The sequence below is a fragment of the Pelodiscus sinensis genome, chromosome 9 (genome assembly GCF_052426305.1).
Source record: "Pelodiscus sinensis isolate ZL-2025 chromosome 9, ASM5242630v1, whole genome shotgun sequence".
Classification (NCBI taxonomy): domain Eukaryota; kingdom Metazoa; phylum Chordata; order Testudines; family Trionychidae; genus Pelodiscus; species Pelodiscus sinensis.
The window spans coordinates 3479648-3495241 of record NC_143060.1 but is presented as its reverse complement, the minus strand read 5'-3'; the positions used below and the strand labels follow the sequence as shown (position 1 = coordinate 3495241).

General features: G+C 60.6%; 1 protein-coding gene across 1 annotated transcript in view; it reads left to right on the top strand.

The window, feature by feature from the left end:
- The window catches only part of ZSWIM5 (zinc finger SWIM-type containing 5), a 159097-nt gene that overhangs the window by 120415 nt on the left and 23088 nt on the right, over positions 1 to 15594 (top strand). Inside the window, exons 3-5 of the mRNA XM_075935847.2 lie at positions 8659 to 8807; positions 10021 to 10171; positions 15176 to 15355. Coding sequence (XP_075791962.2) covers positions 8659 to 8807; positions 10021 to 10171; positions 15176 to 15355 — 480 coding nt within the window. The remainder of the gene's footprint in view (positions 1 to 8658; positions 8808 to 10020; positions 10172 to 15175; positions 15356 to 15594) is intronic.

Below are 15594 nucleotides of genomic sequence, written 5' to 3'. Positions count from 1 at the left end.
ATGGGTTCAGGAAGTGGGGGGAGGGAGTTCGCAAAGCTTCCTGCAGCTGAGTGAGAAACCTGGGGGAGGGTCTGATCTAGCACCATACGCCCTGAGGGGAAGCGGAAGTCCCGCCCTTCCCAGCTACGACTGGCAGCTGAGCTCGGCATAGGGTGGGAGCCACCAGCTGGCTCTTCCTTAGTCCCACCCTGTGCCCCATAGTGACTTTCTTCGCTGCCCTCTGCCCTGAGCACCCAAAACAAACGGTTGGGGAAGGTCGCACGATCGCTGTTGTGGCTTCCCTTTGCCTCCCCATCAGAAAGTCATTTTTCTGCAGGGAAGCAAAGAAGTCTGGGGGGGACATAAATTCTGCGCCTGCTCGGTGGCTCAGCATTCTGCCAGGAATAAAGTTTGTTCCAGGTACAAGGGTGTTGCGGGAGAAGGCTGTGAAAGTGATGTGTCAGGATTCCTTCTGACAGTGAAGGGGCTCGGACGCTGTGTAGGAGACAGTGCCTGGAAAGCTCTGGATAGTGGCAGTGGAATACTGGAAATACTGGTCAATTTTCACCTATTGCAGCATAACAGGTCTGAGCAGCCGCAGACGCACCGGCTGCAAGTCAGGCTGCAGACTCAGGAAGGCAGCTCCAGGTGGGTTTCTGCTTGGCTCCCATAGAGAAGCGAGTTCTGAAAAAGCTTTGGAGGGTCGTTGTTGCTTATCCTCTGAACCCGAGCACCCGGTGTGAGGCTGTGACCAGAAGCGCTAACGTGAGCCTGGAACGCGGACACAGGAACCTTGAGTCCGAGCGGAGTGTTTAATTTACCCCTCTCTAGGGCACTGCCGGGCTCCTGGGCCCTGAGCTGGTGGCCGTGTCTCAAACGAGAAGTTGGTAAATGAAGAGGGGTCAGAGAAGAACCGCGAGAATGATCCAAGGGTGAGCAAACCCGCCTCGTAAAGACAGGCACAACACGCTCAGTCTGCCGGCCTCAGGCATGTTTGACCGGCTCAGCGGCTGCAGGAGTAGCCCCCCTCCCACGGTGCAGTGGAACCGGCCAGGCTGGAGCATCCCGCAGCTGTGGGCAGGGGGTGCTCCAGCCAGGTGCCGGTTAACCGGTTACCCCGTAAGCATGCCGGTAAGGCAAATGCTTACTGAGTAACCAGTTAACCCTTTCCATGCCTATCGCTAAGCCCCTCCGTGCCCAGCATGCGTTGTCGGCAGCCCTGCAGGACAGCGCCTTCCTCACCGTGAGCAAGGGGACTCTTCCGGCCTGCCGGCAGGTCGGGATTCAGATCAGCACGTGCTGGTGGGCGTGGCCGGGCCGGCGGCGGCGCTAGGTGGCTTGTGCAGGTCTTTCCCAGCACGGCTCCCCTGCTCGCAGCGGCCCTTGCTCAGAGCCCTCCCTCCTGGGGCGTCTGCGCCACGTGTAAGCCTCTCACCCAGGCCCGCGAGCCTCGTCTGGGGGCTGGGAGGCAGAGGGTGAACGTTTCCAGCCTCTCTGTGTCCGTCTCGCTGGCGGTACGGAGCCGGGCGCTAGGAGGGGGCAGCGGGACGCGTCTGGGCCTGGAACGCGGCAGTTCTTCCCAGCCGCCCCTCGAGGCGTCTGCCAGCTGGTCCCTCAAACAACCCCTGCTTTCGGGGCTTGTTACCCGCCCTGTTTAAACCTGGTTCCAGCTGACACCGCGCCAGCAGCTGCCCTGTCAGGCCATTGTGGGTCAGAGGGACACTTGCTATGGGCAATCATTTTTTATGGGGGGGGGGCCACTCCAAGAATTTGGAAAGTGGTCGGGGGCCGCGCTCTTCCATGACGTTGTTGGAGGAGGGGCAGGGTCTGGGAGGGAGGTTGGGTGCGGAAGGGAGTTGGGGTGAAGGAGGCAGCTGGGACCTGGGGCACTGGTCTGGGGTGGAGAGGGGGTGGGTTGTGAGCTAGGCCAGGAGGGGACTGTGATCTGGAGCATGGGTTTGGGGTGCCGGTATGTAGAGTGGGGGGCAGAAGGTTGGGGAAGGGAGGGGCTGAGGTGCCAGAGGCAGGCTCTGCCAGGAGACTTACCAGCCAACAGCCATTCCTGAGTCAGTCAGTCAGCCGGCAAGCCTGCCTGCTCCCCCCCGCCCCCACAGCCCTCTGCTCTGGAGCCCCTTGTGCTTCGTGGCTGCCTGTTATTGAAGCAGGCAGCTCCCATTGGCCAGCTTCTGGCCAGAAACTGGCCAATGGGATTGTGCTGGGGGTGAGAGCAGCTCCTAACCTTCCTCCCTCCCCTCCGGATTCACCGTTTTTAAAGAAAAACCGCCCCGCAGCCGTGTTTCTGAGCGGCGTATGGGTGGGGTGAGGCAAGAGGGGAGCCTGCCTGGGACTCCCTGCAGCATCAGGGGGCTGGATCCAGTGACTTGACTGGCCGGATCCGTTTGCCCAGGCCTGTGCAATGACTTGTTACTGTTTCCTGTGTGTGTGCCGTGTCCCTCCCCCGAATCACCAGACTTCCTGCGGAAAACCTCTTCTGATCTCCGTTAGTTTAAAAAAAGAGAGAGGAGGGTTGAGAGGCCGATCAGAGGGCATGACCTTCCCCGTCTCCACCTCTCTGCTCTTTTTAGCTTGTGTTATAGGTCATCTGCCTTCCTGGTGCCCGCTTCTTCCCTGGGTGGCTTTCCTTCACGTCTGGTTCTCCCCCAGCGTCAGACACGCGGCCAGCGGCTTTCCGTAGCGCCCCGTGTGCAGTCATGAGACATTCCTCACGGATGTCTGCCGGGCCTCGGGGCAGGCCGTGACTCAGCCAGCTTTGAGCACTGCTTCAGGATTTCTCCCAGAGCTGTCATCCTAGGGCAAGGGCTCCAGGACGCTTCGACCTCCCTCAAAGCTTCCCGGGTTGGCGGAGAAGCCCCGAAGCCGAGCACCCGAGACGGGAGCGGAGACTCTTCACTGCCTTTTAGTGCCGCTCTCGCAGCAGCCGCCTTGTGGGTCTGTTGGGCTGGCGAAGGTGCCGCCTTCCAGGGTTAAAAAAAATCCACCTCTTCTCCTCCGCATTTGCCCCCCTCTCTGTTTCCAAGCACTTGCCTATTCAATCTCTCCCCCCCCAGGTCCCGATGTGGCCGGGCCCCTTCAGACGGCTCCCTCGAGTTGTGATGGGCTGTAACTTTTGAGTTGCGAGCTTGTGACTTGTGCAAAGAGCAGGAAGGAAGGAGGCAGGGGCTGAGATCTGGGGAACCGGGGCTGCAGCATGTGGCTCTGAGACCCTCCGACTCTACAGAGATAAGGGCTGTTTAAATCGCTAGACGAACACAGGCTGAACTTCTCGAGTCCGGCATCCTCAGGATCGGACCGGTGCCGGCCCAGAGCATTTGCCAAGCCTCAGCAGGCCGGTGTTGCCTAGCCACATTACCAACACTGCCACGGCTTGCTGGGCTCTTAGAGACATTTGGGGGGAATTAGAGCTAAGTAACAGCACAGAACACTGTGCGCCAGGCCTGGGGGCTGTAAACAGACTTTCTGGGACCACGGGGAGCTTGGCCACGCCGTGATACGTGGACACCCGGCGAACTAACATCACGCTGGACCACGGAGGTTGCCGGATCAGAGTGCCAGACTAGAGAGGTTCAGCCTGTACCTTTGCGAGTGGGGGAGGGGAAACCAGCAAGAAGTGCAGTGGATCTTAGGGGTCCCAAAAGCAATACCAGGGAGCCCCACGCCCGTCCGATCTGTGACGCATCGCACTCCCATCCCAGCCTCCTGCTTTAGCAAAGGGCAGGACACGTCACCACCCTATGTGCTCCTCCCTGCCCTGCCCCGCCCCGCCCACTCTAGGGCCCCTATGCTCTCCCTGACCCTTTTTGCCCCACCTAGCCAGGCTCTCCTAGGCAGCTGCTGCGCTACAGGGGCAGCGTCCCAGTGGCTGGAAGAGGCTCTGGCCTCTTCTGCTCTGCACTCAGGCTGGCTGCCTCCCCGTATGGGGGGCAGAAGCTAAAGGGAAGGGTGTGTGTCCATCCCACATGTCTAGTTCCGGCCCTTCCCCATCCCACGTTACCCCCAGGAGGGAGGGTGCTGCTGCTGAGGCCTTTCTGCCTTTCCCACCTCTGACCCTTTGGGGTGAAGGGCTGCCTGCCCCCTGAGCCCGTTGGGGAGCACCAGCTTGGGAGAACTTGGCCAGGGTTAAGCACCTGGGGGCCCTGCGGCCTCTGGAGACGAGCCAGGAAGTATCTGACTATTCCCTGGCGTTCTCCTCTTCTCCCCTCCACCTGCCACGCGAGCGACTCGCTGCCTTGCGGTCATGTGACCAGAGCGAGCGTCCAGCTGTGCTCCGCATTCCGTCCCGGAATTGGGGTTTCTCCAGCCCCGGCCACTGAGTTCTGCTCATCTTTCAACCGGAGGTTCGGTGTCCTCGATGCGCTAGGCCAACGCTGGTTCCCGTAAGGGGACGTCTGGAAGTGGAGGGGAAATTCTGAAGCCCTGAGGCTGGGGGAATGTTGGGGCTGTTTGACTGGTGCTAGTTGGACCAGTTCCATTTGCTGCTGTCCTTCCAAAGTGTGCAGGTTGGGTTGCCCCCGTTCCGCGTGAGATGCGTGTGGTGGGTGACGAGTTCCTTACAGCCTGATCATGTGGGAAATGGATCAAGCTTAGCTGAAAACGGGATTAGACTCGGAAGGTTATCATATAAGCAACTTTTGAAGCAGTTTCGGGGCCTGCTTTACCTGCCATGCCTGCTAATTTGGAGTCTGGACACAGAACGACCCTTTGGTTTTATTTAGGTGACGGCATTCTACTGGCTAGGTTAATGCAGCGTTAAAATTGGCAACATACAATTGATGGTTCCCATCATTAATATTTAAACGCTCACAGATACCATTATTTACTCATAAATGTTTATCTATTTCCCCAGTAGAATTGGGAACCTGTTATCTGCTCTTTCCGGTCGCATGTGTAGGAGTCTGCTATTACAAACACCCTCCATGAATCTTTTATATCAGTGCAACATAAATCCCCAGGTAATGACTAGATTGCCGTTTTGAAGCGCAGGAACCGTGTGGCTATTCAGCCCAACTTGAAACATTGGATGTGAAAACTGGGAGGGGCGTTCTGGTGAAGGGGGACAGCGTCACAAAGTACACCGCGGGGGGTGGGGGGGGAATCCCGCCATGCTACTCCTGCCAGCTGGCTCATTCCAGTTTTCCCTGTTGTTAAACACTCCCCTTGGTCGTTGCTCTTGGGTTTCAATGTAAAAATCGGCCGGCCTCATTTTTCGGAGGCGCTGAGTGTCCACAGCTCCCACCGTTGTCACTTCCCACTCCTTACCACACCTGGCTTATCCGTATAGCCCTTCGATGGAAAGAGCCGTCGCAGGAGGTCAGTCTCGTCCCCATTTTGCAGGTGGGGAAACTGAGGCACAGAAAGGAAGTGACTTGCCCAAGGTCAACCAGAAGGATGGTAGCAGAGCTAGGAATTTAACCCAATATTTGGAGTCCAACCCAGTGTCCTGCCCATTCCTCCGCACTGCTTCCCTAGGAACCGGGGAATTGCCAGACTACGAGACCAAACTCCATCTATCCAGGATACCGTCTCCACCAGTGGCTGACACCAAATGCTCCAAGGCACAGAAACCCCACAGTAAGCCAGTGTAGGAACTTAGCCCCCTGCATTGGTGTGTCTGCATATTCTTGTCTGTCTTTGATCTTGTTAAATACTTGGCCTCACTGACTTCCTGCAGCAATGAGTTCCACTTGTATATCATATGAAACAGTATTTCCTTTTAAGAGTTTTAAATCTGTCATCTTTCACTTTCACTGACTTGTTCTCGTGCTAGGAGACACTGGGTATCTCTGCTTGGGAATAAAAGCCCCTTGACATGGCTGCAGCTGCCCCGGGTCAGCTGACTTGGGCCGGTGGGGCTAAAAACTGCCATGTAGTCAGTCAGACTTGGGCTGGAGTCTGTCCTATAGCTTGGGGTCCAGCAAAGCCTAAATGTCTTCTCAGCAGTTTTTCAGCCCCCTGAATCATATGAGTTCTAAGTTAGCTGATCCGAAGCCGGATTTTATCCCCGTATAGATATACCCATTAAGAGCAATGGGTGCTCAGAACATTACAAGCCAGGCCATGAGAGGACAGTATAGCCCAGTGGTTAGATGGGTGGGGGGCAGCTTCGGGTTCATGCCCTGCCTCAGACTCCCTGTATGACCTTGAGCATGTCACTTAGTCCCTCTGTGAAACGGGGGAGCAGCATTTCTCTACCGCCCAGGCCTAAGACAGGCAGGTCCTGGCTCCCTGCCTCTGGATAATACAGCAGCCTCTCTCCCCTTCGTTAGTGGGGTAACGGCGCTCGCCAGGAATAGAGACAAAGGATCTTTAAACTCCAGCCTGCTGTTGACCCGAAGGGGGCTCAATCCCTTGGGCCTATTCCAAAGCTGCAGGTGAATTTGGCCCTTTGTGTCAGTGGACGTGGGACTTGCCTGCTGTCTCCGTTTTCGCCACACGGGCGCTTTTGGGCTTCGCTGGCGCCGGTTCTGGTTCTTTTCCTTTCCGCCGGCTTAGACGCGGCCCCGGGCATACTGCTCCGTCGCTTGTCGATGGTGCGGCTGAGGAAATGGCAGTCGGCGCCCCCTCTGGCAGGGCACGGGTATGCTGAGGGCTCGGCCCGAAAGTCCCGCACCCAGGGAATTAGCAAGTCGAAGGACGTGTAAAAAGACAAGTCATGGCAGCTTATCGGGTCGAGGGCAGAGGGGCTTGGGTACGCTCCCTTCCCTTCAGAAGCAGTTCCCTGGCTCCGGCGGAAGCGTTCGCTTTGGTTTTCGTTAGGGGGCGGATTTCGATGCGTTGGCTTAGCAGCGGTTTCTCGGAGTTGCCTGCGCTCAGCGCCAGTCAGGGTGGGGTCCGTGGCGCAGCGGGGGAGCTGTCCGTATGGCGTGCCGGGCGGGGGGAACCTTCCGGAAATTCTCCCTACCTCAGCGAGGGCCGGGAAGGTGACAGCAGCCTTTCCTAGCCAGCCCGTGGCGCTGGTCGAGAGGTGCCCGCCGGGCCGCGTTCCCAACGCCATGGTCGCCACTTTCCCTCGGCGGCGCGTGCGGCATCCTGCCTGGCCGGCACTGCCCCCGTGCTCGCTCGCGGGCGGTGATAAGCGCGAGAGAAGTGGGCGCAAGTTCAGCGGAGCCGGCTCCGGGCATTGTGATTTTTCACCATCATTGTTTTTCCCTGTCGAATTTCTGTGGGGCCTGTTGTCCCCCTGGAACCAAACCCCGTCTGGCCCAGGGGGCGAAGGGCTTTGTTTCAAGTCGCGCATCCAGCTGACCCTTTCTCCCGCGGCGCGGCGTCGGGCGGGGCTCACAGAGCCGCCTGGGGAGAAGGGGGAAGGGCTAACACGGCTCCGTGTTTGTGGTGCGCACACGCTGACAGCGGCTCCGCCATGCAAAATGGTTTTTAATTTCCCAGGCGGTCCGCGCCGCCGAGGCTTCTGAATGCGTCTCGCCGGCTGCTCGACAGGCACAAGCTGCATTTTATCTAGCCGCTGCCGCGCCCGCTGGGTCTTTCATCTCCATGCGGCGCTCCGCTGGGCTTGGCGCGGAAGGGCTATTCCGGCAGCTTCCCTGCAAACGGCCCGCCGCGGCGCCAGGCATTCCCGCTACGCCGCTGTTCTACCCCCGCCCCAGGCCGGGCGCCGCGGTAGCGCCAGCCTGCAAAGCAAGGGGTGTTCATTGGTGCTGGCTCTTAACACAGCAAACCAGGGGGAGCTGAGTAGGAACAAGCGGGGTGTGAAGGGAAAACCCGACCCCCCGCTTCTTGTCCAAGACACTCAGAACGTTTCCCTTGGAAATATCCCGATTCAGCCCAGCAGGGCCAGTCATGAGCATGGGGGCCGCTTCTCCGAGGAAGGCTTGGAGCAGCAATTCCCAAACTTCTCAGCATCCTTTTTGATTTTTGAGAAACCCTCACGATGACGCCCCCTTCCCCCTCCCCCAGCAGCAAAACTTTTGAGCGAAAAAAAAAAGGAACTGACCAGGGCCAAAAAACAAAAATAGCAGCAAAACTAAGGGGGGGGGAGGGTTGGCAGGAGGGGGGCTGGGTCGCCTCAGGCCCCCCCCCCCCCGGAATTTCTTAACCCCCCCCCCAGTTTGGGAACCCATGGCTTGGAGGAACGGGGGGGGGGGTGGAATCTCCCCCGACTGACAAGAGTGAGAATCGCAGCTTAGTGAGCGCGTCCGTATCCCCGTCGTGTTTAAAAGAAACCAGACGTGCGTCTGATCTTATCTGGCTTGGCTGAGGGGCACGGGGGTGGTTTTAGCCCTCTCCTGAGCCGGTTTGGTTTGTCACCTCAGGCCCTGATCCTGTCGGGCTCCCCCGGCTCTCCTTGCACAACCAGGGCGCTGCAGCATGAACTCCTCCTCGTGGGGAGCTGCCGTAACTCACCTGACCCGCGCCAGATCCTTTGGCTTCTCCCTGGGTCGGTTCTCACCGTTCAGTCCCTTGGAACAGCAGCGCGAGGCCCTGGGACGTTCGCTTCCCCTCCTTGCCTGCGCCCCCGGCCTAGCTTGCCGACCGACGGGGAGCACCAGGCGTTGGCTGAGACGCTCTCGACGCCAGCCGGGCCTGCAGAGGGCTTAGGCCTCAGACCGGCGGGCAGCCTCTCGGCCTTCTCCCCTCAGGACGCGCGGGAGGGGAGAGCGCCCGGGTCTGCCGCTGTAAACGCGATCGCCTCCCTCCCGCCAGGTGCGCCGGACCCCACCGCCGGCGCCAGCATCGACGACGAGAACTGCTGGCATTTGGACGAGGAGCAAGTGCGCGAGCAGGTGAAGCTGTTCCTGTCGCAGGGAGGGTACTACGGCTCCGGCAAGCAGCTCAACTCCATGTTCGCCAAGGTGAGTGGCCGGCTCCTCGGCCCTTCCCCACACGGCTCCTCCTCCTCAGGCAGCCGGCTCGGCGCCGGGCCCCCCGGCCCAGTCGGGGGTCTGAGCTTTCCGCGGCGCCGCTCCCGTCGGCTCTCCGCCCGCGGGGTGACGCGTGGGCAAGTCCTGAGGGGCTGACGGCGCCGAGCACAGGGCCTCTCTCACGACGACGTGGCCCCTGCCTGAGCCCCCCCGGAAGTGGGGGCCACATTCACCTCGGGCACTGGAGCTCGGGCTGCGGCTGGGGGCGCTGGGCTTTGGCCCCGGGCCCCGGCACGTCCAGCGCCATCCCTGGCAGCACCGGTCACCGCCTGTTTGCCCCACGCAGGGCAGAGACCGTGACAGCCGGGGGAGGCGGCCCAGCCTAGCCTGCCCTCCAACCTGCGGTGGGTGGCCAGGCCCAGCCCCGTCCCTGGTCCTGCAGCTCAGCCCCGGCCCTAATGCTGCCGTGGCCGTGCGGACCCAGCTCCCGTGGTGCTTGTGGCTGAGGCGGCCTGTCCCTGACCCGGCCCGGGTCCAGCTGCAGCCAGGGCTCCAGTGACACCGTGCTGTGACGCCAACCCTGCCGTGGCACGGCCTTGGCCCCTGCTGTGGGGCCCATCCTGGCCCAGGCATAGAGCGGCCAGGGCTGGGAAAGGTGCCATCCCCCCAGCCCAGGTGCTGCTGCATGGACAGATTGCTGGGGGGCGGGTTTTCTCTCCTCGCAGTAACCCTGGAGCAGCCTCCTAAACCTCAAACCCGGCCTCACCCCCGAGTCTGTGTCCCCCGCTGGAGCCCTGAGCCCCCTCCCACGCTCAGAACCCCTTGGCCCTACCCCCGCTGCCTGAGTGTTGTTACGTGCCCCAATACGAAGGTGACGCGTCGCACGGCCCCCCGGCGTCGCACGGCCCCCCGGCGTCGCACGGCGCGTCGCACGGCCCCTCGGCGTCGCACGGCCCCTCCACGTCGGTGCACACAATATTCACTCCGCTCGGGCTGGGGGAGATTAGCGGGAACACGGAACGACCCACGTGGGGATTGCGACCCGCAGGTGGGGGACGGCCTGGCTCAAGGCAGCCCAGCAGCAGCTTCCTACCCAGCACACGACTGGGATCCCGCTGGGGCAGGGGCGGGTCTCCAAAGAGCCACAGGGTCTCCAACCCCCTCCTCTCCAGCTGGCCCCTCCCGTCTCTCCCCCCCGCCGCAGGTGCGCGAGATGCTGCGGATGCGCGATTCCAACGGCGCCCGGATGCTGACGCTCATCACGGAGCAGTTCATGGCGGACCCCCGGCTCGCGCTCTGGAGGCAGCAGGGGACGGGCATGACGGACAAGTGCCGGCAGCTGTGGGACGAGCTGGGTAAGGTCCCCGGGGTGGCAGGGAGCTCGGCGGGCGGAGTGGCCTGCGGGCGTCGCGGGCCTGGTGGCGGGGGAGGAGGGTTCGATCCCCCTGCTTGCCCTTCCGCAGAGACACCGGTTCAGAGGTCCAGGGAGCGGCTGGGCTCAGTGGGCTTGGGGGGGTCTGCGCCGTGGGCTGGAAACAGGGTCCCCCGCTGACCCGAAGTGCAGGGGGAGAGGCGCGTCTGCAGCTGTGTCCAGGGGAGCAAAACGTTAACCCTTTGTCCAGGGGTGACGCTTTGGGGTTTAACCAGGGGGACTCGCTCCCCCCCAGCCTCGTCTGCGTTCATTGCGGGGGCGGGCTGGGGATTGTCCCCAGGCTGGGGGCAACGCCGATGCTCTGCTCCGGGGGCTGTCGCAAGCCCCCACCCGTTCTCATGGCAGGCGAGCGGGTTACGTGCCAGCCCCTCCCTGGCCAGCTGCTGTGCCCCCCGGTCTGCTGCCTTGCGTGACAGCAGGGCAGCCCCCCACCAGCCTCCCTGAGCCCCCCCGCGGACACCAGGCCGCCGTGCGGCTCCCGCGCTCGAGGGCCGCGTGCAGTAGAAGCGAGTAGAAGCTGCCGGTTACAAGTGAAGGAAAAACCTGCCCCGCGGCCCAGGGCCTGGGCAAGCGGCTCACCTGTTGCCCCCCCAGCGCTGCTCAGTCCAGAGGCGACACCCGGCCCAGGGGGCTGCAGAGCAGGCGCTCGTGTTTCCTCCCAGGCACCTTGGAGAGCGTCCGGCGGGAGCAAATGCAGCGCTGTGCTGCAGCCCAGGGGGATCCCCCAGGCCGAGAGGGGGTCTCGGAGCCCAGGGGGACACATCTGCCCTCGTCGTTCTTGCGTAGCTGGGGTCAGTTGAGCCCCTGTGGGCAGCCACATGGAAGGGAAGGGACTTGCCGAGAGTCTCCGAGCCAGGTCCTCTGGCCAGGAATTTGTCTCCCTGGTCCTAGTCCAGCCACTGGATTGCAGCGGCAGGAAGCAGAGCAGGACGAACGGGCCGTGTGCAGCGCGGCAGGGGGCTCGTGGTGGGGTGCCCCAGCGTGGCGAGGGGGGCCTGGCGCTGGTGTATCTGTCGGGACTGGCGAAAGATGGAAGGTGCTACCAAGGCAAGGTCGGCGCGGTGGCCACTGAAATGCAAAGCAATGCACGTGGGAAAGACATCGGCACGCCCCCGCGGCATGGCTGGATTCGCACGCAGGGAACGGCTTGGTGTACACCAGCACCCGTGGTCTGAAAAGCAGGCGCTGGGACGGGACAGAGAAACACCAGGCTCGCCCTGAAGGCAGCAGATCTTGCAGTGGTACCCTGTCGCTCCAGGGCACGGCCGTGTCCCCACCCAGGCACCTTCCGAAAGGGAGACGGTGGGAGCAGTGGGCGTCGGAGATTAGGGATGAAAATTGTCCAAGATGTGGCGAGACTGCCATATGGCGCAGTGAGGGGGCGGGAAAGGAGACGGGCTGGAGGGAAGCCAGAAGCGGAGGGTTTGTACATTAGAGGCTGCTCTTTACTCATTCTCTTAAAACAGGAGCCAGGGGACTAGCCAGTGACATTTGAAAGATAATAAGTGGTAAGTGGATAAAAGGAAATGTGGTTTTAATGCAGCGAGGTTAACCTGTGGAACTCATGGCTGCAAGGTCTGATTGTGATCCAGTGAGGTTCAGGGTAGGGTTTGCCACCTGTGAGACAGTGGGCCCTGTCTCCACTTGCACTTACCCCAGTGTTCAAAGCACTGCAATTCTTCACCATAAAGACCTAAGACATTGTAAGATAGCAGCCCTGCACTTGTCTGTTTAAGATGAGCTGCCGATCACCTGGCTTTGTGGTATGGAAGAGAAGACGGGCCCTCTAAAAATCACATTTAATAGCAAATTCTTATTAGTACAAACACTGAAAGCCTTGTTCATGCCTGGAAAAAGACCAGCCTTAAAATAGATTGTGGATTATGCTGGGTGAAAAGCGAGGGGCTTGGCTGGATTTCCTAGTTGAAAAACCCCCTCAAAGGCCTAATTTGCTTGGATCTAGCCTGCAAACTGAGCGTAATTGAAAGGGCCGGGCGCCGAGCCAAACAAAAGCTCCGCTGTGGGGTTAGTCTGCGAGTTGTGGTGCTTGCCGGGTTTGCACCAGTGGGTCAGGATTTGGGATTAATCCCCATCATGAGAAATAGCAACCAGCTGAACGGCAGTCTGACCTTAATCCGCGGGGGTGGGTGTATTTACCCCGCCCCGGTTTGTTTACAGCGGGGCGTTCCCCGGGTCCGGCAGGGGAGGCCGTTGTAGGAAATAGGAGCCGTTCTTTGATTTTTTGGGGGAGGAGGGTGACCTTATCTATGGAACGTGAGTGCGTCTCCGCTCCAGAGCTCTGGGCTGGAGGAAGCCTTAACCCCCTTCCTCCTATTGCCGAAATCGCTGTCTCGGGCCGCAGTGTACTCGTGACGGGCAGATTCTGTTTCCAGCCATGGCCACGTGGAGGGTTATGGGGCAGCGCAGCAGACAAACCACTAGCTCCGTAGGAGGCCGGGCTAGGTAGACGGGAGCCCAGGCGTTTAAACCCCAGCTCCGTGAAATCGCCCCTCGTTTGACCGGAGGGGACGATCCCACTTCCCAGATCACATCCCGCTGGATTCGTTCCACTCTCGCGCGTGTCCCGGCCAAGAGGCGGCTTAGCACAGGCCGGGCCCTCTAACCGCTGCCGGCAGAGAGCCCCCGGGGAGTGAAGATTTTGGGGGATGGGGGAGAATCGGTCTCCACGGCAACGCAGTGAGGACTTCGGCGCCCCAGCGCCTGGGTTGGTTTGACTGAACGGTCCCGCCCATCCAGCCCAGCGTCCTCTCCCTGCCAGTGCCAGGTGTTTCGGGGGAGGAACAGGACAGGGCGGTTTCGAGTGATCCCTCCCTGGTGTCCAGTCCCAGCCTGTGTTAGGCAGAGGGCTCAGGGCCTGGGCGTGGGGCACTGGCCGGCGAGGCCAATGGCCACTGATGGATCCGCCCTCCGGGAACGTATCCAGCCCCTTTCTGAGCCCCGCTTTGCTTCTGGCCTCGCAGCCTCACACGACACGGGCCAGAGGCCTGACAAAGGCTGTTCAAGGCCCCTGGTTCTGACTTTTGCAGCCGCTGCGGTCGCCGCTCGTATTGGCTTTCCAGGTTGGTTGACGCTCTTCAGCGCCTCCGAAAGCCGACACCGCGCCCCCGCTAGCAGGCCGCTCTAAGGGGCGGGCAGCACTCCGGCCTTTCGCTTTCCTTTCACGGCCGGGCACGTCAGTGCTTCGGCAGCCGGCGGCCCAGTCCGGGCACTTAGCTCCCATGCTCATCCCTGCGCCAGAAATGCTGCTGAGCCGCGTAGCGCGTACAGAGCGTTTCGTTCGAGCCCAGGTGCCCGTGTCTTTCCAAGCCTGTTGTCACCGAGACGGTAGCAGCGCTGGTAACGACAGGACTGTATCCCGGAGGGGTCAGACGTGACTTCGTAGCGACGGTTGCCCTGCGATTTTCCATTAAAGGACTCGAATCTCTTTGTTTTAGCGATGGATTTCGCCTCTGTCGCTGGATCAGTCTGATCAGGAAACACGCAAAATATTCTTTGGAATCTTTTCCATGACTTGTTAGAGGGAGCGTTTCAAATGATCCTTTCTAAGATGCTGCCTCTGTCAGCGAGAGGCATCGGGAAATACCAACCCCGCTTCTGCCTCCTCTCTTCCTGACGCCTCCGGCAGGCAACTTTTCACGTTAAAACCCAGAGCGTGTCCCCTCGGTCCCCCTAGCGTTTTGCCAGGATAAGCCGACAAGTGGCGGGAGAACGCACGTGGCAGATTTCCGGGGTGTCGTTTCTCCATGAAAGCGGTGATTATATTTAGAACAATTCCAGCTTCCAGTATCAGCCGTTCGTAGAGATTTCTCTGCTCCCTTTCCTGACGGTTCTTTTGAACCCACCATGTGCCGTGGGATGCTAGAGCTGATTCTCTGCCGAGACGGAACCAGAGTGAGCGAGAATGGTGAACGCTGTAATTTACGAAAGCCGGGTGGACACGGGATGTGAATGGTTAACCTGTTACCTGGCCCAGGACCGGAGAACGCGGAGATCCCATTATCCGGCAGCCCGGCCCAGCAGCTCCCTAGCCCCCGGGCTCCCATTTAAGTGGCTAACCGGTTAACCGTAACATGTAGCTAGTTAACCGATTCGATGGGATTTTACATCCCTAGCTGAGTTGGTGGGTGCCTCCAGGACCCGACGCAGGCCGCTGTGCGCCGCTGACCAGAGGTGGTTGGAAAGGAGAGGGTGTGAAATTCGCCTTCGTGCGTGGGAACAGGCGGGCTGGGCACGGAGGAAGGAGAGCAGACGGCTCTCTCGCAGTGAGCCCCTCAGCCGATCCAGAGCGCTGCTGCCAGCCGTCACCGTCCTGGGTCATGCTCCTCCCCTGGGCTAGGCAAGGGGGGGTGCCTGTCAGCCTGCACTCTGGGTCCAGCTTCCCCCAGGACACAAACTCCCAACGTCTCTGCTGCAGCCTGGGGACTCGGGGGGACTGGACCCAAAGGAAATCAAATCTCTGCAAGCAGCCGGATGCCAACAGCCCAAAGAACGGTGGCAACAGAAATTCTGCTTTGAATGGGAACCCGGGGGGGAGGCGCAGGATCAGCATCGGGTTAGTCTGGGGAGAGGCTGACTTGCCTGCTTGCCGGGGCGTTTCTGAGCTTGCGTCCATGCGTAGTTCAAGCCGGGGACGGGGGGGAGGTCCTGGCAGGGAGCAGTCCTGTCAAACCAACAGACAGGTCCTCAACCTCTTGAGATTGTAGGTTAGCTTCATTACGGAGTTGTGCTTAACTTGCTTTACGCTTCCTAGGGGCCCTTCGGGGGCGGTGGGGGCTTTAGAAACCTTCCCAGCTTTCACGGCAGGCAGAGGGCTGGGGGTGCGCGCGAAGCCAGCTGGCCGCGGTCCGATCACGCTGAAGCCTTTTGCCATGCGTGTGTGGGTTTGTGTCGCTTTCTCTCTGCGCAGGGGCCCTGTGGGTGTGCGTGGTGCTGAACCCGCACTGCAAGCTGGAGGAGAAGTCCTGCTGGCTCCGGCAGCTCCGGAAGTGGGGCGACATGGACGTGTGCCCGCTGGAGGACGGGAATTACGGCAACGAGCTGCCCAACATCACCAACGCGCTGACGCAGAGCTCCAATCACGGCCAAGGTGAGTGGGAACGGGGCGGCTCCCACGGGGCCTCAGCAGAGTCCTGTCCCTGGGCGAGCCTGTGGTTGGCATCAGCCGGATAGCAGCCTAAGTGAAGTGCTGGCACGGTGAACATCACCCTGCAGCAAATTCCTTGCCCTGCGTTGGTAGCTCATGGGGTTAATGTCATTCTGATCACTTGGAAAAACATCAGATTCTTCAGCAGCGATGCTGTTTCTTATTGATGGATCGGTTTCCGC